The 24261-nt window shown below is 46.6% G+C and overlaps 1 protein-coding gene across 12 annotated transcripts in view; it reads right to left on the reverse strand.

Moving 5' to 3' along the window:
* FAM168A (family with sequence similarity 168 member A) overlaps positions 1-24261 on the reverse strand; it is a 156190-nt gene that overhangs the window by 13213 nt on the left and 118716 nt on the right. For 6 of the 12 annotated variants that reach the window (XM_072993441.2, XM_072993440.2, XM_072993437.2 and 3 more), the window contains 2 exons: positions 18887-18967; positions 5227-5352 (listed from right to left, as the gene is read on the reverse strand). In XM_072993441.2, the coding sequence (XP_072849542.2) occupies positions 5227-5352; positions 18887-18967 (207 nt within the window). The remainder of the gene's footprint in view (positions 1-5226; positions 5353-18886; positions 18968-24261) is intronic. The other 6 variants (XM_078390224.1, XM_078390226.1, XM_078390225.1 and 3 more) reach the window with 1 other exon arrangement.

The raw sequence follows: 24261 nt of genomic DNA on the forward strand, positions 1-24261 counted from the left end.
GTGGGAACGCTGGGAGCCGGACCAGACCCTCCCTCTGTGATCACGAGAGCCATAAACAGGCTTCTGGGAAAACATGACCTTCAGCCGTCAGGGCTTGGAAGGCGGTTAAGCACAGGTCTGGACAGAGATACCGTCACTGCTGCAGCTTATTTACTCTGGCCGGGATCCAAAGAGGCTAGCAAAAGGCCCTTGTGGTAGCTCCAAGAAAATGTGGCCTTTAAAAAAAAAAGACATCTTTGGGTCTCATCCCTTGTCACAACACTTGCTGCCAAAATGCCTTCTCCTGAAACCTTATTCTCCACGTTATTTGCTGAGCAGCACAGAATTGGGGGGGGGGGAACCTCCCTAAACTCTCACCTGCCCTCTGGGCTCACAGAGTTACTTCCCATGTTCCTTCGGATCCTGCCCGGTGCTTGAGCGGAATGAAGCCTTTTCACCAGGTTCAGCCTCCCCTCCCCTCCCACCTCAATATCAAAGAACTCGGGGTGGGGGTGGATCTGGGGTGGATCTAAGTCGGTGCATGCCTGCTAATCTACCCATATGGGGCCGTTCTCTCCCCAAGCAGAGCGTGCAAGGTGGCAAAGTGAATCAGACCAAAAGAGCAAGGCCTGCCCTTCCATTTGGCATAGTGCAATGGTGGTCAGGAAGGGAAAAAAGGTGGGGAAGGGACTGACAGTTTCACAGGGTTGTGCTGTAGTAGATTCAGTCCTACAGTGAAGCTTAATGAGGCAATTTCCTTATGACAAGAAGTTTGGGATGCTATACACGAGCATCAATTAGCTGCCTGTCCTTCCTTCCTTCCTCCCTGCCTCCCTCCCTTCTTTTTGCAAGGTGGGAGGAATAACAAGACATGGGATTTTCCTCCTCAGGAGCTACAGTGTATTAGTGAGATCAATGGTAGTAGCAGTAGAGTATAATGTGAAAAAGACAGGCTACATTTGAAAATTTATATTCTCTCTCTCTCTCTCTCTCTCACACACACACACACACAGAGAGAGAGAGAGAGACAGAGAGAGAGAGAGAGAGAGAGAGAGAAATGATCAGATATTACTAACCCAATATTATTTACAGTATTTAGATTGTAATCTCTTTTGGGAAACAGACTTGTCTTTGTTCCTGCTCTGTAGAGGGAAGGTATTATATAAACAAAACAATATTAAATAATAATACTACAGTGGAACTTTCAGGGTGTTTTCAACAAATCACAATGTCTATTGGGACGTTGTTTCATGTAGTACTTAGTTTATTATAGACATTTCATCTGTTCCTTCAATCCAAATCTCAGGGCAATTTATGCTTGACCACAGAGCTATGAAGTCTATCCAGCAGAACTTACTCGTTTCTATTATTTCAAACTCCTGGAATTAAAGAGAGATGAGAGACCCTTCGGAGAAAGTCAATCTGCTATGGGTTGCATATGCGGTGCTGCTGCTCCTGAGAGACTGAGGGAACCTCAGGGAAAATGGGGTGCAATTCCTGGAGACCTGCAGGGCAGAAGGAGCCAGGCTTGCTCTAAACACTCTCTACTCCGTTCTAGAAGGTACGGAAAATCTCGTCTCTGCACAGGGGCAGGAGACCTTCTTACAGGAAGGAGTCACCGAGACCGTAAAGAAGAACGGTCAACTTTCCCCACCAGAAATGATGTGTTTATATTAGTACTTAAAATTTGCAAGATGAAAAAGAGAGGGGAGACCTTGGTCTTGCGAAGGTTCACCAAATTCACGTTTGCCTCTGACAACTGCAAACGGAGGGATGGAAGTAAACATGAGAGCTGCCAGCCCAGGGAAGTTCGTGGCATAAGAAAGCTGAGAAATGGGTGGGCAGGCAAAGGTCTCTGCAGAAAGGCCAAAGGGGAAGACGGCCATCTCCCCAGGATGGTGGCAACAAGGCAGCTGTGTAGGACTTGTTAACCAGGAGACCCCTTCTAAAAAAATTTGTTTACTCTCTTTATTCCTCCTTCCCCAGTATAACATTTTTAAAACTTCAAATGCCAGAAGGAAAGGAAAAAAAGCACAAACAGAGACGAATGAATGCTCAGAACAAGGTTTCTTCCCCTCTTGATTCGTTTCAAAGCAGAAAACAGGCAAGCTATCCAAAACAGACAAGACACCATTTAAAGTAATAAACTGTTGTCACTCTAAATAATTTTCTCCTCACAGCTCCCCCCTCCGCGTCATCAACTTTGAAATGAATTCCATGCAAGCAAAAGCAAGATCATCTACAATTTGTAGAGCTGGCAAACTTTGCAAAAAAACAAATGTCCTTTACCTCTTAAGGGAGAGGCACTTCTAACTGCAAAGCTATTGTCTTACCTGTTTCTGCACTCCCAAGTATCGGTGGGGGGAGCTACAGAAAACCTATCTTACCAGACCTTTCCTGAGGTTGTCTTCCCCTCAGCCTGCTTCCCTAAACCAGACCCTTTGCTGTGGTTTCTAGCCAGATCCTGTGGGATCTGGCTGTGGAATCAAGTTTACTAGATCTGTGGAATCAAGTTTACTAGCCGCCTAGAGTGGTCTGGTAGTCCAGATAGGCGGGATACAAATAAAATAAATAAATAAATAAATCTCCAGCAGCTTACTGTATTTGTGCTCCTTCTGATACTGGCAAGAGAGGGATGAATTGGCAGAACCTCAAAGCCTCTCTCCCTATGTTCTCGTTTAAGATCAACACAGGCAACTAAGCATCAAAAGCATGTTTACAGGAATGTAGTTTTGATGTTTCAGTAAGCCCATCTACCAAAGGCATCCGCACGAGACCTTTGGCAAATGCGGCGTCATACCCCACACTCCTCTCCCCTGCACCCCTGGTGATGATATGAAAGAAGCAGCTTACGTGCAGGGGGGAGCGCAGGAACTCCTCTAACATTTATTTTTCCAGTGACATGAGTTTTACGTCAGCAATTGGTTTGTCTTCAACTGTAAATGAAGAGCCCTTGAATCTTTTCCGCAGCGCACTTGCCTTATCTTCTCCCTTAAATCTGCAATTAGCAGGAGCTCGTTTTTAAACGAAGACCTGAACTTTCAGCAGTCAGGTGCCCCCGCGGGACCAAAACACGATGCTTGCCTTCACACTAAAAGTTCAAAATAGCAAGGGCAGGGGAACATGGAACCTCTGATCTCCTTCATTGCAAGCGGATCGTTATGTATTCTCAAAGGTCACCTTCGCTGTGCAATGGATTCTCCCTCCTAAATAGCTTTGTGGTACCCATCTCTGCTGGTACATTTGCATTATTGACACAAAAGTGCTTCCTCTGTTTAGTTCCTCTTGAAAACAAGAGTGGCTTCCTCTTTTCTAGTATACCAAGCTCCAGGAAGCTTCAGTTTGTCTTAAAGGGCAAGCGGTGGCACAAACCGATGTCAGGGTCACCTTGTGCAGAGTAGCTGGGAAGGAAGAGAAGCTTACGGCTGCACTTGGCCGCCGTAGCTCAAAGCACAGCCAAAACTAACTGGACGCCAGCCAATTTAGCCTTACTCGGCTCAAAGCAAATCACAGCATTCAATACCCACCGGGCTCCAAGGATACTCAAGAATCTGAGAAGGCTTCTCTAAACGTATGATGACTTTTATATAAAAGTGACATACAGATCAGCCCCAAATGTGACATTCTCCTTTACTGCACAGATCCTGGTGCCATGCTTCATAGCGCTACCAGCTCGCCGCAGCCACTGTCCGAACGAAAGACTTTCCACTTCTCCCAGACTCTCATGCTATCTTCTTCTGCCCATGACCAGCAGTCACAGCCTGGCTCCCCCCAGGAAGAAAAGCCGGGCGGCCAGCCTCTGGCTCCTGCCAACCAGCAGAGCCAACAAACCCCAAGGAGGCAGATGGGTGATGGGAGGGGGCTTTTTAAAAACAAACACACACATGCTTGCTGGAAAGCAGGGAGGCGACATGGGAAATCCTCGCAGGAAGGGAATTTTAAGTGGCATTGCATCTTCCACACGAAGACCCTCTTGGGCCAGGGACAAGACCCACAGGCGCTTGGAAACATACGTACCCACAAATCTGTCTTCCAGAAGCTACCGACTTAGAAGCTGCACAAATCCAAGGGAACTTCACCCAGTGCAAAGCATTGCAACTACTGTTTTGGACAGGTTTACTCAGTGGTCTAAGTCTTGTGCTCAGGTTGGGAGTTTGATTCCCCACAGTGCCTCCTGTGAGTAGAGCCAGCTGGTGTGGCCTTGGGCAAGCTGCGCACAGACCCTGCGCATGCCCCAGAAGAAGGGAAGGGGGAAACCACTTCTGACTGTTCTCTACCTGGAAAACCCTGAAACCCAGGAGGTGTTTAACCCCTTCTATTACAGCAGGCGGAATTCTGTACTGTACTATTTCAGAATGCACTGTTTCTGAATGCTCTCCCATGTTATAATACTTTTTTTTGTATAAAGAACCCTGTCAGACACAAAGGCTGTGGTCTAGACCTGTCTCTGACACACCAGCTTTGCCATATATGAAGGACAATTTACATGGGAGGTATTTAAAGATACGATTTCCTCCCCTGTAGACTTCATGAAGGCAACTGCAGAGAATTCTATCCCCTTATTCTGCACAGGGTAGAGAAAGAGACTGGCCTCTTTTACTCTGAGTCTCTCTCGTGATAAGGAAGCAATCCATTGTCAGCGAACAGCATTCTTAGCCCAAAATCCACTTCCATGGTCTTATCAGAGGAAGTTGCTTTACATCAGCTCAGTCTTGTCGGTTTAGCCCAACTGATGCTCTGCTGAACTTCTCTTGCAGAAAGACATGTTTTATCCTTCACCAGCAGCTTGGTTTTTTAAACTGGAGATGGACCTAAGACCTCCTCTATATCAGGCACAGGCTCTTGGCCCAGACCAATCTAAGCAATGGGGAAGATTTCATCCACTTCTCCTTGGCACGGGGAATGGTCTTCTGCGGGCTGAGTGCTGCTTCATAAGGTCTGTTTCATGAAAAGCCTATCAGAACGAACGAGGCTCAGCAGGAGCCCGGCTGTGTTCAACTCCCGTTCATTCCGAGGAGGGTGATCAACACCCTTTCTCCACAAAGGGCCCCTTGTTTGGAAATGGCATGGCTGGCCTCATTATCATTTCTGTCACTTAGTGCTTAGAAGAATCATAACAAAAATAACAACTGCAAAGTACAACCCACTTCCAAATGAAATGAGAGAGAGAGAGAGAGAGAGAGAGAGAGAGAGAGAGAAAAGAGGCAAAACAATCCATCATAACCCCAGAAGTAAAATTCTATTTACTGAATGCTGCTGATGAGACCTGGTAAGTTCTGTTCTCGGTCCCAGTGTCCACTGGGAGGTGAAAGATAGCCTCAGTGGCACAAGAGGATGATGTCTGAGGCCAGGCCTGCTTCATCAGAAGTGTCGCTTGAGTGAAGACAGAAGAGAAGGTGTTACAAAGGGAACAAACAGTGCGATGGCAATCACAATGAAGACGCAGTACTCCATTTCTCCAAAACACACACTCTCTTTTTTTGGGGACAGATCTGCCTTCGTCTTTGCTGACACTCTGAAGTTAGAGGGATCCGTCTAAGGTTAGGGGGGGCTGGCGGGGCTGTTAATTAGTCCTGAAAGCTGATTTTGGAATACTTTTTTCTATCACAGAAGCCGTTGTTTCAAGTGTCTGCTGCAAAAAGTGAACATTTGGGGCCAGGATGACCTTTGTGCCAAGGCACGCAGTAAAGCAGAAGTGCCCCCTCCAGCTATTATACTACATCTCCCATCAGCCCTAGCCAGCGCAAACGATTGGAACGAACGCCAGGAAGTGCAGTCCACTAGCAGCTAGAAGAGTATTCCCCAGAAATAAAGGTTCTGGCAACTCTCATTCCCCGACTCTTCTTTCCTCCTGTGTACGTAACTAGTGTCTGAGTGATGCGGCCCTCAAGTTGCGGGTGCGAATCCCATTTTGAAAGGGGAGCAATGGGCATCCCAGTTGCTAAATAACTGCTGCGTAGGTTCTCAGTCTGATTTGGCATAAGACGACCAGGTTGCTTCAAGCTGACATCAAAGCAAAAGCTGAGATCATTCAGGAATCCGTGTTGTGTGAATGAGGGGTTCAGACAGGAGGAGGGGTCGGATCTAGGCCTTTTGCTTTCGGCAGCTTCCTAACGGTGCTGGGGACGACAGCAGTGCCACAGAGAAAGGAGGAGGAGGAGGAGGAGAGAGAGACAGAGAGAGAGAGAGACTGCTGCAGGTGATGTTGAGAACCGGGAATGTCAAACGGAATGCTCCTCCCTTCCCTGAGGACATGCCCGCTTTTCGCAGGCTTGCTTTGTTGCATGAGGGAACAGAAGGGTCCTGGCATCTCAAAACTACAATGAAAGGAAGCCTGCACGAAGGATACACGACTTTGCTGGATCTGGAAAGGCCTCTCGGAAATGCTTCTTTTGTGTGTGTGTGTGTGTGTGTGTGTGTGTGTGTGTGTGTGTGTGTGTGTGTGTGTGTGTGTGTGTGTGTGTGTGTGTGTGTGTGTGTGTGTGTGTGTGTGTGTGTGTGTGTGTGTGTGTGTGTGTGTGTGTGTGTGTGTTTTGGGGGAAGGTATCAAATAAGCATTCACACAACTCAGGCCCCTCTCCTTCAGGCAAAGTTACCTACCTTTACCTTTTCCTTACTTGGGAAAAGGCAATAACTTCCTCAGAGAGAGCATTCCCAGCCATGGGGACCGCCAGGTTAACTCTGCACTTATCATGCGCTGTCAAGTCAGTTCTGACTTACGCCAACGCTTTCCAGGGTTTTCTAGGTAGAGAACATTCAGAAATGACTTCCCATTCCCTTACTCTAGGGGGAGCCCTGAGACCATTTTGCAGCTGGCCCAAGGCCACCCAGGCTGGCTCTTCTTCCTAGAGGCACGATGGGGAATCGAACTCCCAATCTTTGGCACCACAGTCAGCTACCTGAACCATTCAGCTATCCAGCCCGTTCAACGGATGTTTACGATAATTTCTGACTTACAATTCTGACTTACAGTGCCCATTTTCAGGGTTTCCCGGATAGAGAATAATTAGAAGTGGTTTTCCCATTCTCTTCCTCTAGGGGGAGCCCTGGGACTGTGTGCAGCTGGCCCAAGGCCACCCAGGCTGGCTCTGCTTCCTAGAGGCACGATGGGGAATCGAACTCCCAACCTCTGGCTCCACAGCCAGACACCTAAACCACTAAGCTGTCCAGCCAGCTTATTTTGCACTTGCTTTTGGAGGTTTAATGTTGTCCTCGGCCACCGGCTCCTCCAGAGGGCAACTCCAAGCTAAGAACACTCACCCAGGAAGGGTTGGTCACATACTGGATTTGGCTTTGAACTCCCCTTAAGGGAGTCAGCACTTGTTCTGTTGTTTAAAAGAACAGTCAAAAAACTGCAAGCTGTGGTTGCTGTCACGAACCAGATTGTGGTTTCAACTATGCTGGCTGCATAAACAATGCATGTGGCAAATCACCATGTCTCAGAGGCTATGGACGTTTGGTGCCTGCAGTGAGGGACCACACGCTAGCCATCACTCATTTTTTACAGGCCACCAGGTGAACGTGCGTATTAAGCATCTCTTTCTTACCGGCAATCATCAAAAGCATTTTCACTTCGTTTGTTAAATTTTACTCTGCCTTTCTGCTTTACAAAGTCTTCAGTACACCTTGCAAAGGATTGGAAAAAAAAAATCAAATGGAAGATCAGAAATAAAATCTTCCTCTCATTCCCAGCTGTAAAATCCGACTTGAAAACCGAACAGACTAGACGCGATAAAAGAAATGAGCCATTGAACACTTGGAAGCAGTAGCAATGGGTTTAACCGGGAACCTTAATGTCGGTTACACTGGCGGCACGCGAGTCTTGCTATTGAGATATTCCACTCACGGAGGTCTATTACCAGAGGAAAGACTTTGATCCTAACCGTAGAAGGTGTGTGGATACAACCTGGATAAAGGCTCCAAGGGACACCACTTTTTTACAGTAAAATCATGGTAGTGGTTGTGCATCACTTGAACACAACACCCAGCCTATTTTAGAGGGAGAGTGTTTTTTTTAGTTGGGGCATGTGTATGTTTGAGTTCTGGATAGAAGGTTTCTGTCTGGTACGATGCTGCACCAATGTTAAAAAAACAGTTCTGACGTATTCGCGAGGCTTTCACAGCCGGGATCTAATGGTTGTTGTGGGTTTTTCAGGCTCTTTGGCCGTGTTCTGAAGGTTTTTCTTCCTAACGTTTCACCAGTCTCTGTGGCTGGCATCTGGCTCCCAGCACTGAAAAATACAGCCTGCAAAAGGTCAACAAAGTCTATCCAGCCACAAGGAACGGTGATCACTGCACACAAAAGACTAGCTAACGACACCCATCAATCACAGTGACAGATAATCTCCCCCCTTATCACAACAATACACTCATAACAAAAAACAAACTGATCACCATAATCACCCAATCTCCTGAAAAGGACAAAAAGCTGATCCCACAGCTACAAATGCTCAACTATCCCACACATTACATCAGAGCACAGACAGAGTTCTAACTTCTGTCCCCTGAAGATCCCAGCCACAGAGACTGGCGAAATGTTAGGAAGAACAACCTTCAGAACACGGCCAAAGAGCCCGAAAAACCCACAACAACCAAAACAGTTCCGAGTTTGGTTTTCTGCCTCAGCTTTGAGGATCTTATCCACGTGACATCCCTGTATTTCTTCCGGTTTGCTGAGTTCTATGTGTTTGCTGCTTGAGATACACGGAAGGCTCCTTTACAATGCGTGTATGTTCTGCTGAATGCTACTGGACTTACTTCTGAACGGAGATGCTTAAAAACTACGTTCTGCTTCCTCTGTTGGCATTTCCCATACAGATTTCGCTCTAACCATTCGATTCACAGTCATTCCTTTAAGGATAAAAGGTTTTGCCGGACCTTCAAACGACTTATCAGATATGGAGGGAAGGAGGGAGCCTGAGACACCAATAAAACGGTACTTAGTTGAAATTCAATGGAGCAAAAAAGGCCAAAACACAGAACAGTTGGGGAAGAAGTCATTTCACGCATGGATTTCTTTAAGTAGCCAGATGTAAGTCATTGTCCTTGTTTATACCTAACAAGGATGCTGAAAGGTGTATGCAACAAGGCAGCTGAGGTTAAAAAAAGGTTGGGCAGCTGTTTAATAGTCAATACCTGAGACTCGACTACTCACACGCCAATATCATTCTTAAAATCTCCACTGATAAACTGATCCAAGCCAGTTTTGACTATCTACAGTTTGCCCTTCAGATTTCATCAGTTGCTGACAGTTTCACCTGAGCAGTTAGAAGGTTTATGGACACCAAAATCAGAGCACAGCTAATGCCAAGGTAAACTGAGAAATATTCAGAAGACATTTGGAAAGAGTAAAGGATCATTCGGCTTTCGGATAGGAGTACAGGCAGTGTCACAGTGCATACCAGCCTCTAACAGAAGGGATCTTTTGACCCACTAGATGATTTGACATACAACTTCCACAATAATCATGGTCTCTTGGAGTCTGGGAGTTGAAGTCCCAAATATTTGACAGGACAAAGATTTACCACCCCTAATCAAGAGGTTCAGAGATCACTGAAAGAAAGGTATCAACCATCTGTAAAGATCCTAGTCAAGTCCTTCATTTTCAAACTTCACAATAAACTGTGAAATTTTATACCAAGTTATGGGCAAAATAAACAGCAGACAAATAAACAAAACTAAGTGTCGAGATTTTTCGTAAGTTAAAATAACCACATTCCTCCTTGGTCTTTTATACACTTGCTCCACTTTTCATGTGCCCCTTCCTTAGGACTTTTAACAGGTGATAAAATTCAGGCTTGCAAAACGTGCTGCAAATCTACATTCCCAATTACAAGCTTATTCTGAGCCTCAAAGGCCAGCTCCAAAAGAAGAATTTTGCTACTTCAGTGCTGTCCCAGCGTGGAATGGAGACCAAGGACTCCATCGGAGATGCAGGAAGCCAACAAGCAGAGCCCGGTAAGGTGCTGCTCCAAGCAGCTCTCCAGCTGGAAAAGTTGTCGAGTTTGCCCGTCAGGTCCTGCTTTTGCCATGTTGGCCAACTCGGTGTACAGGACAAAGAGGCCATCAATCTGCACCGGTCTGAGATTTTGACTGCAGTAAGTGGGAAACCCAGAAAGAGTGGGTGCAGAAGTTCTGGGTAATCAGTCCTTAAGAATTTGTTACAGCCAGTGGTTACTTGTATTTCAGCAACATTCCTTCTGGGTGGGAGCTGATCTAATGGATGACCTACATCATTATCGTTGTTTAGTCGTGTCCGACTCTTCATGAGCCCATGGACCAGAGCACGCCAGGCCCTCCTATCTTCCACTGCCTCCCGGAGTTGGGTCAGATTCATGTTGGTTGCTTCGGTGACACTGTCCAGCCATCTCATCCTGTGTCGTCCCCTTCTCCTCTTGCCTTCACACTTTTGCATTATTAACAGAAATGGCTTGGGCACAAACTGGCCTCTATGGAAATTAAATCTATGCAAAAATTGCAAAAAAAGTAAAAAAGCATCAGCATCCTGCTGAATACAGGAGCCCTGAACGGGAACAGATACACCATTAGATTTTAACCAAGGGAACTTCTAGACTTTGTTTCACCCCTCTTTTATTAAAATATAAGCGATTTCATTAAAAAGCAATTCTACCTTGGAGATTCCCAGTACAGATTTTGTACTTGCAATGCTTGGCAGTCAGACTGGCATTAAGTTTGTCAGACCAATAAATGCACTGATTGTTCTAAGTGGCTTTGCTGCTCTTTCCAGCAGATGCCGAGATAGAGGTGGAAAAATTCCCATTCAGGGAACAAGAAACTAATCCTGAAATTCATTTTAAAGAAAGAAAAGGTTTTGGAACCCCAAAGCAAAGATCGTTTTTCAAGCTCCATCAACAGTGCTCTTTTTTTGCAAAGGCTAGAAAAAGACTAAGCACAATTTGTAAAATGCGGCTTAGAAACCAGACTTTGTTTTGACGGATCGAACATACTGGGTTGCTAACAATAATGTATACCCACTTTCTGGAAATACTGGAAGGAAAATGCACAAGCTCTGTCTTGTGGACACACTTCTGATTCATTACACTCCAGACACTCCACTTCATTCTAAACACCTTGCCGTGTTCTCTTCTTCAGTGATGCATGTCTTCTTTAGAGACCTATTCTGTGGTCTCAGTACCTCCAAACAATGTTGTAGGTACTGAGCATTTCCCCTCAGCCCTAGTCAGCACAGCCAAAGGTGAGCAAAGACCAGAGTTTCAGTTCAGCCAGACCTGGAGGCTCACACATTCATGATTCCTGGCCCTCCAATGGGATTTGAAGATATCAGTAGGCATCCCCAATGACGATGGTGTGACTTATCTCCTCAAACACCACACCTAACCAAGAAATACTTCTGGTTCTACTCTAGTTTACATCCTGATGAACAGGAAAGATCGTTCTTGGCGAGCGGGTTGTGGGTGAACCTTCTGCCCTAACATGCAATGGAAGGAAGAGTCAAACAAGGGTGCCCACACAGTCAGCTATGTCAACCTGAACGGAAGGAGAGGACAGCATGTTTGTGCTGGGTAACTTCGTCGTTGTTTAGTCGTTTCCGACTATTTGTGACCCCATGGACCCGAGCACACCAGGCCCTCCTATCTTCCACTGCCTCCCAGAGTTGTGCCAAACTCATTCTGGTCCCTTCGGTGACACTGTCAAACCATCTCATCCTCTGTCATCCCCTTCTCCTCTTGCCTTCACACTTTCCTAACATCAAGATCTTTTCCAAGGAGTCTAAAAGGGCAGGAGTTAGGGAGAGCACTGAAACTTTTGAAAAACCCACCTGGCCCCAGAAAGAAGCGTTGTTCATCTCACCTACTAATGACCTATTTGCAGGATTATGTACGTACGTACGTACGTACGTACGTATGTATGCATGCATGTTTTGCAGGTGCTCCACAAAGGTTGAGCTCTCTCTTCCAGGACATTTACAAAATTGCAATGTCTTCCACTTCTCCAAGCACTGCAAGCCGGGACTGCTATACAGTGGAGCCTCGCACAACGAGTGCACCGTAGAGCGATGAATTCGCTCTACGAGGCTGGTTTTGCGATCGCAAATGTGATCGCATACCGATGCCTCAATAGGGAAAAAATCACAGAGGGAAGGTCGGTAAGTGGTTCGCTTACCGACCTTCGCTTTGCGACTCGCCGATCAGCTGTTCGGTGGCTATAAAATGGCTGCCGGAAGCCGCAAAATGGCCGTGCGCAGCATTTTCGCGCCCTCGTTAAGCGAGGGGAGGGCGCGAAAATGGCTGCCGGCCATCGGAGAAACATTGCTGAACGGTGAGTACAGCAGCCGATTGGAACGCATTAAACACTGTTTAATGTGTTCCAATGGGCTTTTCTGCCCCGCTCAGTGATGTTTTCACACAGCGAGGGTTAATCCCGAATGGATTAACCTCGCTGTGCGAGGCACCACTGTACAGGTTGAAACCTGGCATCAGAGTAAAGAGCAGTGTACAAGCCTAAGCACAATTCCACTGAGCTTTGTTGCAGAATTGTGGCAGAAGAAAAATAAGAGAGAGGCCAGTACCTGCTTGCCACTTGAGTTTCAAAGTTAAATCTGTGAAAATGCCTCCGGGAGAAACCTCTAATCAGCCACATCTTGAAGGAAGCCACAGCCATACTGAGAAGCATACATCCTTTTGCATAAGAGGGAACATTACAACATAAATAACAGTAAAGTAAAGCTGACTAAACGAAAAGATTACCGATCATATTTTACACGGCACCCCTCTTTCTTTAGTCCATAAACACACAAGATGAAGGGTCAAATTCAACTGGTTTATGGGAACGTGGCATGGGATAACAGCCAACAAATATATAATTGGTTCAAGAGTCCTCGGCCCTAGTTAACTGCTCTCGTGCAACGTCCCGCTCCAAAGCTTTGGGCCTCCTGGTTCTTTACCAGCAAGTCCAAGGTTCTCCAGTGAGCCCAGTTCCTGTCCCTGGGGTCTCAGATAGTTTACTTGTTTTGGCTGTGGTGTCCAGGCACCTCTGACCTTGTGTTGCTCCTGTAAGCGAGGGCCATTATGCCTGCAATGAGGGCAGGAGGGGGGCGGGTTTCTCGCCGGCCACTCATGTCTGCCCCAGCAACCCCAGTCTCCTCTCGCCTGGCTTGTTTGTTTGTTTGTTTATTACAAGATGTTCAGCCGTGCCATTACCAGTGGTCTCTGAGCGGCGTGCAACAATATTAAAACATTAAAGCCATTAAAAGTAGGTACTATTATAATAATACCCTCTATTAGGAACAGTCATTAAAACATCAATATTAATAAATCCTGCTGCTCATATGGCCAGGTAAAGAATACTATTTAATTAAAATTAGCCGCCTAGAGTGGTCTTAACCGACCAGATAGGCGGGATATAAATAAAATAATAATTAAAAAAATGCTGGCTAAACAGAAAGGGCTTTGCCTGGCGCTGAAAAGCCAAAAGTGTGGGGGCCAGGCGGATCTCTATGGGGGGGTTTCCAAAGTTGGAGGGGGGGCAACAGCCAAGAAGGCCCTATTTCGGCATGCCACCCCCCTCACCTCTTTCAGGGATGGGACCTTCAGAAGGGCCTCTTGGCTGGATTTTAGAGGAGGGGCAGGCTCGTATTTGTTCTGACACTGATGCTCACACAGACATTTCCTCCACCTGCACTTGTTCTGGGTTGGTGAAAGTTCTCTCAGCTTCGCCTCCATCTTTCTCTTTCTCTCCCACCAGTGAGATGGGTATGATGGAGAGATGGAGATGGGAGTATTTATCCCATTCTCCTTTGAAGACACAGAACCTTCCTCTAGGGCTCCTCGTTATAAATAGGATCCCACTCCTCTGTGGGCATTGGGTCCTCCTCTGGAGATTCTTCAGCTCAGAAGGTCCCAGATCACTCTTCCTGGGTGTCCCCCCCCCCCAACTCCTTCTTTGAAGGACCTCCTCCTCTTCCCCTGAGTCCTCTGGCTTCTGCTCCCTGGGTTTCTCAACAAAAGACTTATCTTGACCCCCCAGTTCCTGCTCCCTGGGTGCATTGGTTTGGAAACCAGACTCCTAGCACACTGGCCACCTCGGAGGCAAGGTGGCTTCTAAAACTGCCATTCACCAAGGATAAAGAGTCTCCTTCCTTTCCCTTAGGCATCGTCCCCCGATCCTCAGGGCAGTCATGGCCACCAGGGCCTCTGTCTGTGTCCCACTCTCTCAGGAAGGACTCATCTTGGCTTCTGCCTCTGTCCGCTCTGGATCTTGGGCTGGCTGAGCAACAGGCTCAGATGCTGGGTGAGCGTGATGCCCCACCAACAAGGACATCATGCTCCTGTCCTCTTCAAAAAGGTATTCTTATTTAACCTTGCTAAAAATGCAAGTGCAAGCAAAGCAAGACAAATCAATATAAGCTGGATGTTCATCTTCTGCATCACAAAAACCTGACTGACATTTTCTGTTTAGCTCTTATTCCAATCAATATAACACTGTTTTCAAATGGAACGAAGCATTGCAAACGTCTGGATTCTTCCGACACACTAGAATAAATAGGTTCCAAGTTGTGACTTAGTTAAAGAAATCAAAGCTGATTAATTATGTAGAAATCTGCATATGAAGAAAAATAACTGTCTGAGAGCCAGTCCTAGGTGCTCTGAGCTATTCAACGCAAAGTTATGTACCACTGAGAAGATAACGAAGTTCTTACATATGCTACAGATGCAAAAACGATGCACCAATAGATCTCCAGTCAGTACCATCCGATGATGCCCTAAGGTTTCAGGGGAGGACCTAAGATCATTGGGTGGGTCCTTGTGTTATTACAGAAGTGGGCCAGGAGAGAAGTGGGAGAGGGCTCAAACGGCTTCTGCGCTAGACGACGGCAGAAACAGGCATGAAGTGCATACCCCCAGAATCTGTGTAAGACCCGACTAACTGGGTAATGTGGGTAACCAAAGCTGAGATGGGGGGGGGGTATTCAGCCACCTCCACCCCTGGTGGAACTGGAAGCCTTGGTGGTTGTCCTATCAATAACCGCATCCGCTCCAGGAACCGGTTGCTCTTCCCTGCATTGGGAGCTTTCTCCAGCAGTTCCCTGTCACCGCCCTTCCTCACCCCAGGGGAACGAGGGGTCTGTAGTTGGACACACTCAGTTCTCTCCTGGCTTCGGTTCTTGTCACTGAGGCCAGTTAAGTCTTTGCAACAAACCAGCCCAGCTCAGGCTTGGGGTCTTTCAAGGAGGAGGCTGGAAAGGGCTGGTGGTCCTTCTGCTTGCACCTCAGGACCCATGGAGATGGTGGGGTTGGAGCCTTTTCTGGGACTCAGGCGATGGGCACCCCTCTCCTTTTGTTGTTGTGGCATGCCAAGTTGGGCAACACCTGCCCATGGAAGACTCCCTGGCATCAGGCTTGACCATTTAAAAAAAATCATTTGGTTTAAAATATTCACCCAAACTTTTAGGGGACCCGTGGCATGCTGGATCGTGGGTTTTGGGTCCTCTGCTTTATTCAGCTGAAGTGTACTGAATTATTCTAAGTTGTCTTTCCTTTCTCAACCCTACTCTACAGATACAAGGTGAGACAAACATAGAAGAAATTAAATAGTTTGTAACGGAAGCACCTACGTTGTGCCTTTTTGATTATCTGGTCTATCAAAGGCACATCTTTGCAAAATGAAGATATGTGCAAGCTGTACACTACAGAACAATATCTTTGTGTAAGAATTGTTGAGCTATAAGGGGTGACATCCAAGCAGGGGCAGCAGAGTCTCAAAGGCAGGTCGACAGCTTGGGAAAACCATGGGCACCGGGGGGGGGGGAAAATCAGTATTTGAAATAAGTGCTTTGAAACAGGGGCAATGTTCTGTCACTCAGCATGAACACGCCATGAAATATTGCCTTGAGTCTCAGTTGACTCCATGTTGTCATCAGAAAGCTCCCCAAGCCTGGTGTCATAACCAGCAATTACTTCTCTGAATAACACCAATTAACAATTGGTTGTAATAGGAAAGAAAAATGAGGAAGCCGGAAGATTCAGGTTTGCCAGCTGGCAGGAGTTTTTGAAGAACGCCTGGAGACAAACCCTTGCATAAGAGAAAAGAAAAGGCACTTCTTGTTACATATCAGAAGGAAGAAAACAAATTACAATATTGAGCTTTGACAACAGGCTCGCCGGGTGGCCCTGACTAAATTATTGGCTGAAATCCTATTGCTTTGTTACACATGCAGAAGGCAGCACAGTTGCTTCTGTTGTTCTTATATGCCAGTCAAAGACGGCTCCAACCTGTGGCAACCCTATTATCCCAGAACCTTAAAATCTACCATATGTAAAATGGGAATGCAAATCAGGTTTCTTGAAGTACTAGGGATGAGAGAATTAAAATGCAATTGCATTCTAATCATGTTGTTCATAATGTTGTATTAATGGTTATGTATCAAGGGCACGGTGGCGCTGCGGGTTAAACAGCGGAAGCCTCTCTGCTGCAGGATCAGAAGACCAGCAGTCATAAGGTCAAATCCACATGATGGAGTGAGCTCCCGTCGCTCGTCCCAGCTACTGCCAACCTAGCTGTTTGAAAGCATGTAAAAATGCGAGTAGATAGAGACCACCTCAGAGGGAAGGTAACGGCATTCCATGTCTAATTGTGCTGCCCACGTGACCACGGAAACCGTCTACAGACAAGCGTTGGCTCTACGGCTTGGAGACGGGGATGAGCACCGCACCTTAGAGTCAGACACGACTGGACTCAATGTCAAGGGGAACCTTTACCTTTACCAAAGCGCTCTACTAAAGTAAAAGACAATAACCCTCATCATCCTTATATTGACTTTGGCGTAAGATTCTTGATGTTATTTCTTTCTTCACTCGTTAGGGTTGTCCACTTGAACAAGCAACCAAGCACTGTTATTGTGTTCTTGCTATGTCCTGTCAAGTCGCCTCCGACTCAGGGTGACCCTAAGAGTAAGTGCTCTCCAAAATGTCCTAGCCTCATCTCTCCCGCTCAGCATTTGTCAACTCAAGCCTACGGGTTTCCTTAGGGAACCAGTCCATCTTGTATTTGGTCCTTCTCTTCTCCTGCTACCTTCCACCTTTTCCAGCACTATTGTCTTTTCCAGTGAATCATGCCTTTTCATGATGGGCTCACAGTAGGAGAGCCTCGGTTTCATCATTTTGTGTCTCCAGAGAGAGTTCAGGCTTGATTTGCTCTAGGTCCCACTTGTTGGTCTTCCTGGCTGTCCAGGGTATCTGCAAAGCTCTCATCCAGCATGGCATTTCAAACAAATCAATGTTTTTCCCTGTCAGCTTTCTTAACTGTTCAGCTTTCACACCCTTACATGGTGATCAGGAATACAAGAGTGTGGATGATCTTGGTTTTGGTCTCCAGGGACATATCCTGACACTCAGTTATCTTTTCTAACTCCTTCACTGTTGCTCTTCCTAGTCTTCTTCTGACTTCTTGTTGTTAATCTCCCTTTGGATTGATTATTGAATCAAGGTGAACAAAATCTTGAATTATTTCATTTTCTTTATCATCTGCTACCATTTGATGCTACTGGTGATCTCCAGCACTTTGAAATGTGCTGAAGAAATAACAGGAACTTTTGCTGGTGACTCAACAGTGCTTCCTTTACCTTGCTCACATAAGTAAAGCTTCAAGGACCCAAACTAATATGTGAATCCCTCCCCTTCATCATGTTGATTTTAATAACTTACCACTTGTTCAAAGAAGCTCCGCCTAAGGGAAGCATTTCAGTTATTATTACTAAAACAGGAGAGACATATTTCTTCTGAATTAAAATTGGAGGCATACTTGACTCTTGCAGTAAAAAATGTTTGCTTTCTGATGCAAGAATCATCTTTTGGAAAAGTCCACAGTCTACATTTCTGCCTAAACCTCCTCCATCCTAGACATATGCAAGTCTGGAGCACTTACACAGGAACAACTGAACTCATTTCAAATCATGGAAGAAACACCTGCCCTGAATGGAGGCTAACTTGAAGATGTAGGAAATCCACAAAGGCAGCTCTCCATAGGTAAGTCATTTCAGAGCTTTGAAAATTACTTTTTTGGATTACCGTTTACTGACTCCTCCAGCTAGCATGGCCACAGTGTTTATTTAATATGCATATTCTGTGTCATCAGGTCATACTCCATTTAGGATGACCCTAATAGGGTTTTCGTGGGATGTGATGGTGCCATGGGTTAAACCGCAGAAGCCTCTGTGCTGCAAGGTCAGAAGACCAGCCGTTGTAAGATCGAATCCATGCGACGGAGGGAGCTCCCATCGCTTGTCCCAGCTCCTGCCAACCTAGCAGTTTGAAAGCATGTAAAAAATGCGAGCAGATAAATAGGTACCACCTCGGTGGGAAGGTCACGGTGTTCTGTGTCTAATCGTGTTGGTCATGTGACCACGGAAACTGTCTACAGGCAAGCCCTGGCTCTACGGCTTGGAGACGGGAAAGAGCACGGCGCCCTAAAGTTGGCCACAATGTCAAGAAGAACCTAATAGGTTTTTCAAGATATTTCAGATATTTAAAGAGTGATTTTACCATTAACACCCCCATGCTCAGTGAGTTTCCATGACCGAGGAGGAATCTAAACCCAGGTCGCCTGTGTCACAATCGGTCCACCACGTGCTATGTTACACAGTGCATGCAGAAATAGTTCCGTTCAGAGAACACAGCTGGCAGTGTACTTTATGGTGTACTGCTAAATGTTCCATGGTACATTTAGTAAAAGCCAATGACATGTTGATAATGGCAGAGCTGGTGACAGAATGAAATATGTGATGCAGAACACCCACACAAACACACCCATACCCATACATTTGCCTCTGCAAAAAACCACCCACCCCAAAAAAGGATGGGATTAAAGGTGATTTTGCATATTATGAAATCTGGGGAAGTAACGTCCAAGAAAAGAAAGTTCTGCTTACCTGGAGCATAGCCTGGGCTGGTGGTTGGATACATATTTGGATTGTAGGCAGGGGCAGCAGTGGGGTATCCAGTGGGATAGCCTAGGAGTAAATAAAAAGGAAGAATTGGGCTTTAGTTGGCAGGAAGATGAGAAAACACACCGTGAGAAGGAGCCGGACAATCTGCAGTAACTGAAAGCAGCAAAAGAATGGCAGAGCAGTAAATGATCTCACTGGGGGTAAACACTCTTGAATGGTTCACCTTCCCTATTCCCCAAAGGGTTAGTTATTTCATGTGCAGAACAAGGAAGACCACATCAGCACTTGCTTAATAATAATCCATCACGTGCTGTTATCTGACTTATAGCAACCCTTTTCAAGGTTTTCCAGGTATACAGTACTCAGAAATGGTTTCCCATTTCCTTCTTCCCCGGGTTGCCTTGGGGCCATTGCAGCTGGCCCAAGGCCACCCAGGCTGGGTCTTCTCTCGGGAGGCATAGTCAAGAATCGAACCCGCAACGTCTGGCTCCACAGTCAGGTCCCTAAACCACAGAGCTATCCAGCCAGCTTACTTTACCAGTTTACTTTACCAGTTGGTACAATTTGTATAGCAGGATTGATGATGATTAGTATTATTGGTATTAGTATTATTAGTATTAGCTTTAGTATTATTAGTATTAGCATTAGTATTAGTATTATTGTATGACATTTGGACCCCTCTTTTAAATCAGGTGTGGGCAAAGTATGGCCTGTGGGATGTCTGCTCTCACAAGCCTTTGATGGATAGTGTGGGGAGGAAGTGTTTCAAATGTCCAGGTAGGGTGACTTTTTGTTTTTGTTTTTTTAAATGGCATTTCCCGGCCTAAAAGAAGCCAGAAGAGGGGATTTCATAAAAAATGGCAACTGGCACCTCCTGGAATTTTCCAGGGATACCGTGTGCTGTTGGAAGGCAATTTTGGGTTTTTTTTGAAGGGGGGAGATAACTTGATAAAGCTGCAACCATCCAAGCTCTGGGACACGCACTCCACAGACTTTCTGTGACGCTCTGTGGAGAGGTGGTGCCCAAGGCTGCTCCAAAAGGTACAAACACCTCTTTCTTTTCAAGTTAATTAGAATCATCTATTTCAGCAGCCATTACCGGCGAGCTGGAATAAATAACTATTTGTTCCCAAGCTCTCATTTTCAGGAGTACGGCATTCTGCTACTAAATCAGGTTAATTAAAAATGGTTACAGTTAATGGTGGAGATGCCAAGGATTCGCTAATAGTATGCAAAACCCACGTTGCTCAGGAGGCCGTGGAGTGTATCGGGTTCTGGCAATCAAACAACTCCTCGAAAGTTATTTATAGAACCTGCAACGGCACCGGGAATACTAATGAGGACGCGGCTAAGTCAAAAGACAAAAACCTACCGTTGTCGATTGTGAGCTTGGGGGACTTATTTATTTTTATCCTTTAAAGGACAGGTCTACAGTGGATGTCTCATTTGCCATTTGCTACCTGTGGCATCTTGGACTTCAGCATTCTTGGACAGAATGGTTCTTTAGAGATAATTGCCATGGCAGGAGAACGAGCGGAGTTTATTCCTCCGAAGGGTTCAATCAGCTGAAGGCCTCCCCCTGGCTCTGAAGACAGGGCCAATGGCTCTGTGCCCTTACTCTCTGTGTTTATCGTCCCTCTTGGTCTGTTTTTTTTGGGGGGGGACCAAAGCACAGGACGAAGCTTCGCACGTCGCACTCTCGAGAGACAAACCCATCGAAAAAGCTCCTCCCTTACTTTTGCAGTGAGGTCTAAACCAGTGGTTCTTAACCTTTGTTACTCGGATGTTTTTGAACTGCAAATCCCAGAAAACCCAGCCAGCACAGTTGGTGGTGAAGGCTTCTGGGAGTTGCAGTCCACAACTCCTGAGTAAGCCAAGGTTAAGAACCAGTGGTCTAAACAAAGAGACACAATTATTTATTTTTATTATTTATTTATTTTATTTATTTTATTTATTTTATTTATATCCTGCCTATCTGGTCGGGTGGGACCACTCTAGGCGGCTAGGCGGCCTGAGAGCTACAGATTGTGCCAGGTTTCTTTCTGGGCTTCCCGGCACCCCCAAGGGAAAGCAATGGCTTCCACCATTTTTACAATTCTTTTAAGAAATTATTAAAAACGTGGTTATTTAGACCAGTGGTTCTTAACCTTTGTTACTCGGATGTTTTTGAACTGCAACTCCCAGAAACCCCAGCCAGCACAGTTGGTGGTGAAGGCTTCTGGGAGTTGCAGTCCAAAACTCCTGAGTAACCCAAGGTTAAGAACCAGTGATTTAGACAGGTCTTCGCAGATTCTAAAACATCCTGATTCTATAGTGTTCTCATTAACTAACATCCTACCTGCCACCACACTTTTATTTTATTTTACTTTATTATGCTTTTATTATCTGGTTTCTTAGGGTAATTTGTTTAGCTGCTTTTATATTTTGTTTGTCATCGCTGATTATTGTTGTCGTCATGTCACTGTTTTTACCCTGTTTTGTAAACTGCCCAGAGTGGCCTCGGCACCCAGATGAGCGGTATAAAAATCAATCAATCAATCAAACAAACAAATTTATCTCAAAACTGGGAACATCTGCTTCTGGGGGGCATGGTTCTCCTCTAAAACAAGACGTGCCCCCAACATCATACCTGTATGTTAGCAAACAGCAACAGCTGAAGAAACCAGAAGAGACATTTCATTTAGGCGGGTCACTGTGGCCCTGCAGATCTTGCCCCGTCACTCGTCTAAAGAGCACTAATAAATAAGTCCACTTCTTTAAGTCAATTTAGACTTAATGGCAACTGTTTCCAGGGTTTTCTAGGTAGAGAACACAATAGAAGTGGTTTCCCTCCCCTTCCTCCAGGGGGCGGCATGGGACTGTGCAGCTTGCCCAAGGCTACCCAGGCTGGCTCTTCCAGACACAGCTGATCCTGAAGATCGTTTCCCTCACTGCTTCCCAATTCGGTGGAGGCAGGAGCAGAAGACTGCACAGATAGACACCTGATCTTTTTAGGAACTACAGGTGTGGACTTCCAGGCATAGCAAGCTTTGTCGGATTTTTAAAGGCCCAGTTGACTGCAGAGCTTTGCATGGTGGGAGAATCTTCCCATACCATCAGGACCTCCAACTGGGGTTGAATAGCCCTGCCTTGCCTGTGATGTTGTGGCTCAGAACAACTAGCAAGAGGCCATCCATGCAGTCCATTTCCCTGAAGCCTCAGATCAGCCTGTGAGATACAGCTGCTTCGAACAAGTGGAAGTGGGCAACAGGAGAGGGCTATCTCATTCTTCCAGAATCAGCCGGACACAGAGGCTTCCACAACAGAGTACGGGCTAGGCAGAGGAGGGCCTGGGATGCAGAAAAGGCAACGAACAGGCAAAGGATCCCTTCAAGTGTAGGCAGTGCGACCCTCTGGGGCTCCGTGCTTTTGAGGGTTCCTAGAAAAAGGCTGCTGGGTCAATGCAAAGCAACATCCATGGAGGCTTGAACATCAAAGGGTCTCCTTTCCCTGAATGTTAAAGCAAAAGTGAAACCAAACCCAAATGGTCCAGTGGAAGAAACGGCTAGATCCTCGAAACAAACTGAATTTATTCAGTTCTTCCATTTCAAATCATCATTTATTTATTTATTTATTTATTTATTTATTTATTTATTTATTTATTTAATTTATATCCCGCCCGTCTGATACATCAGTATCACTCTGAGCGGCTAACAACATATATACGATTACAGTAATATAAATCTGAAATATCAAGTAGCATAACATAACAAAATCATAAATAATAGATAGATAAGGAAAGAAATAATACACTAGATTGGGTTAGATGTTGGCAGGAGGGAAGGCCTTAGCATAGAGCCATGTTTTTAGCCGGGTTTTGAATGTGCCCAGCGAAGGGGCCGCGCGAATCTCAGGAGGGAGATTGTTCCAAAGGCGAGGAGCCACCACCGAGAAGGCCCGGTTTCGTGTCTTCTCCCTCCGGGCCTCCCTCGGCGTCAGGCTCCTCAGCCTCACCTCCTGGCTCGCGCGGGTGGTCCGGGTAGACCTAGGTGGGAGTAGGCGTTCCGCCAAATATCGAGGTCCCAAACCGTGTAGGGCCTTGTAAGTGAGCATTAAAACTTTGAAGTTGATACGGAAACGAATGGGCAGCCAGTGCAGTCTAGCCAGAATAGGAGAAATGTGATGGTATTTCCTCCCTCCAGTGAGGAGTCTGGCAGCTGCATTCTGCACCATCTGAAGTTTCCGTATCAGCCTCAAAGGTAGCCCCACGTAGAGCGCGTTGCAGTGATCTAATCTTGTGATTACGAGCGCGTGTACTAAGGTGGAAAGCGCCCCCGTGTCGAGGTAGGGCCGCAGCCGAGCAATCCGCCACAGATGGAAATAGGCGGAACGGACACCTGTGTTTCCATGGTGAGCATCGGGTCCAAATGTATGCCCAAGCTGCGGACATCACTCACTGGAGCCAGGGTCGCCCCCCCAAACGAGAGAGAAGCACCCAGGTCACCAACAATGGGGGGCCCCACCCTCAGGACTTCCGTCTTGTCCGGGTTCAACCGCAGGCCATTCTCCTGCATCCATTCCAGTATGGTCCCCAGGCAGCGCTGGAGGGACAGTACGGCATCACCTGCTGTTGGCGAAAAGGAGATGTAGAGCTGGGTGTCATCAGCATACTGATGACACAACGCTCCACACCCCCTGATGACCCCAGCTAGCGGCCTCATATGTTAAATAGCATTGGGGAGATGATCGACCCCTGTGGAACCCCACAATTGGAGCACCACGGGGCCAAGACATTCTCCCCAAGCTGAACTCTCTGGGGACGATCCTCCAAGAAGAAGCGGAGCCAGGACAAAGCCGAGCCACCGATTCCCAGCTCGGAGAGCCTCCCCAGGAAGATACCGTGGTCGACGGTATCAAAGGCCGCTGAGATGTCGAGGAGGACCAACAGAGACACTTTGCCCCTGTCAGCCTCCCTCAACAGGTCATCATACAGGGCGACCAATGCCGTCTCTGTACCATGGCACGGCCTGAAGCCAGACCGGAATGGATCCAGGGCATCTGTTTCATCCAGGAGTGCTTGAAGCTGATCTGCCACCACCCTCTCCACCACTTTACTCATGAAAGAAATATTGGCGACGGGCCTATAATTGCCAATTTTGTCCGCCGCCAAATTTGATTTCTTTCTTATGGGCCTAATGAGTGTCTCCTTGAGGGCAGGGGGGAACCTGCCCTCAAAGAAAGACCCATTTATTATCGCTGTGGCCCATTCAGTTGTTTTCGGCCTGGCTGCTTTGATTAGCCAGGCCGGGCAAGGGTCCAAGGAGGAGGTGGTGGCCCGACAGCGGTCAAGCACCCTGGTCACAGAGTCAGGCGTTACT

The sequence above is a fragment of the Pogona vitticeps genome, chromosome 3 (genome assembly GCF_051106095.1).
Source record: "Pogona vitticeps strain Pit_001003342236 chromosome 3, PviZW2.1, whole genome shotgun sequence".
Taxonomy (NCBI): domain Eukaryota; kingdom Metazoa; phylum Chordata; class Lepidosauria; order Squamata; family Agamidae; genus Pogona; species Pogona vitticeps.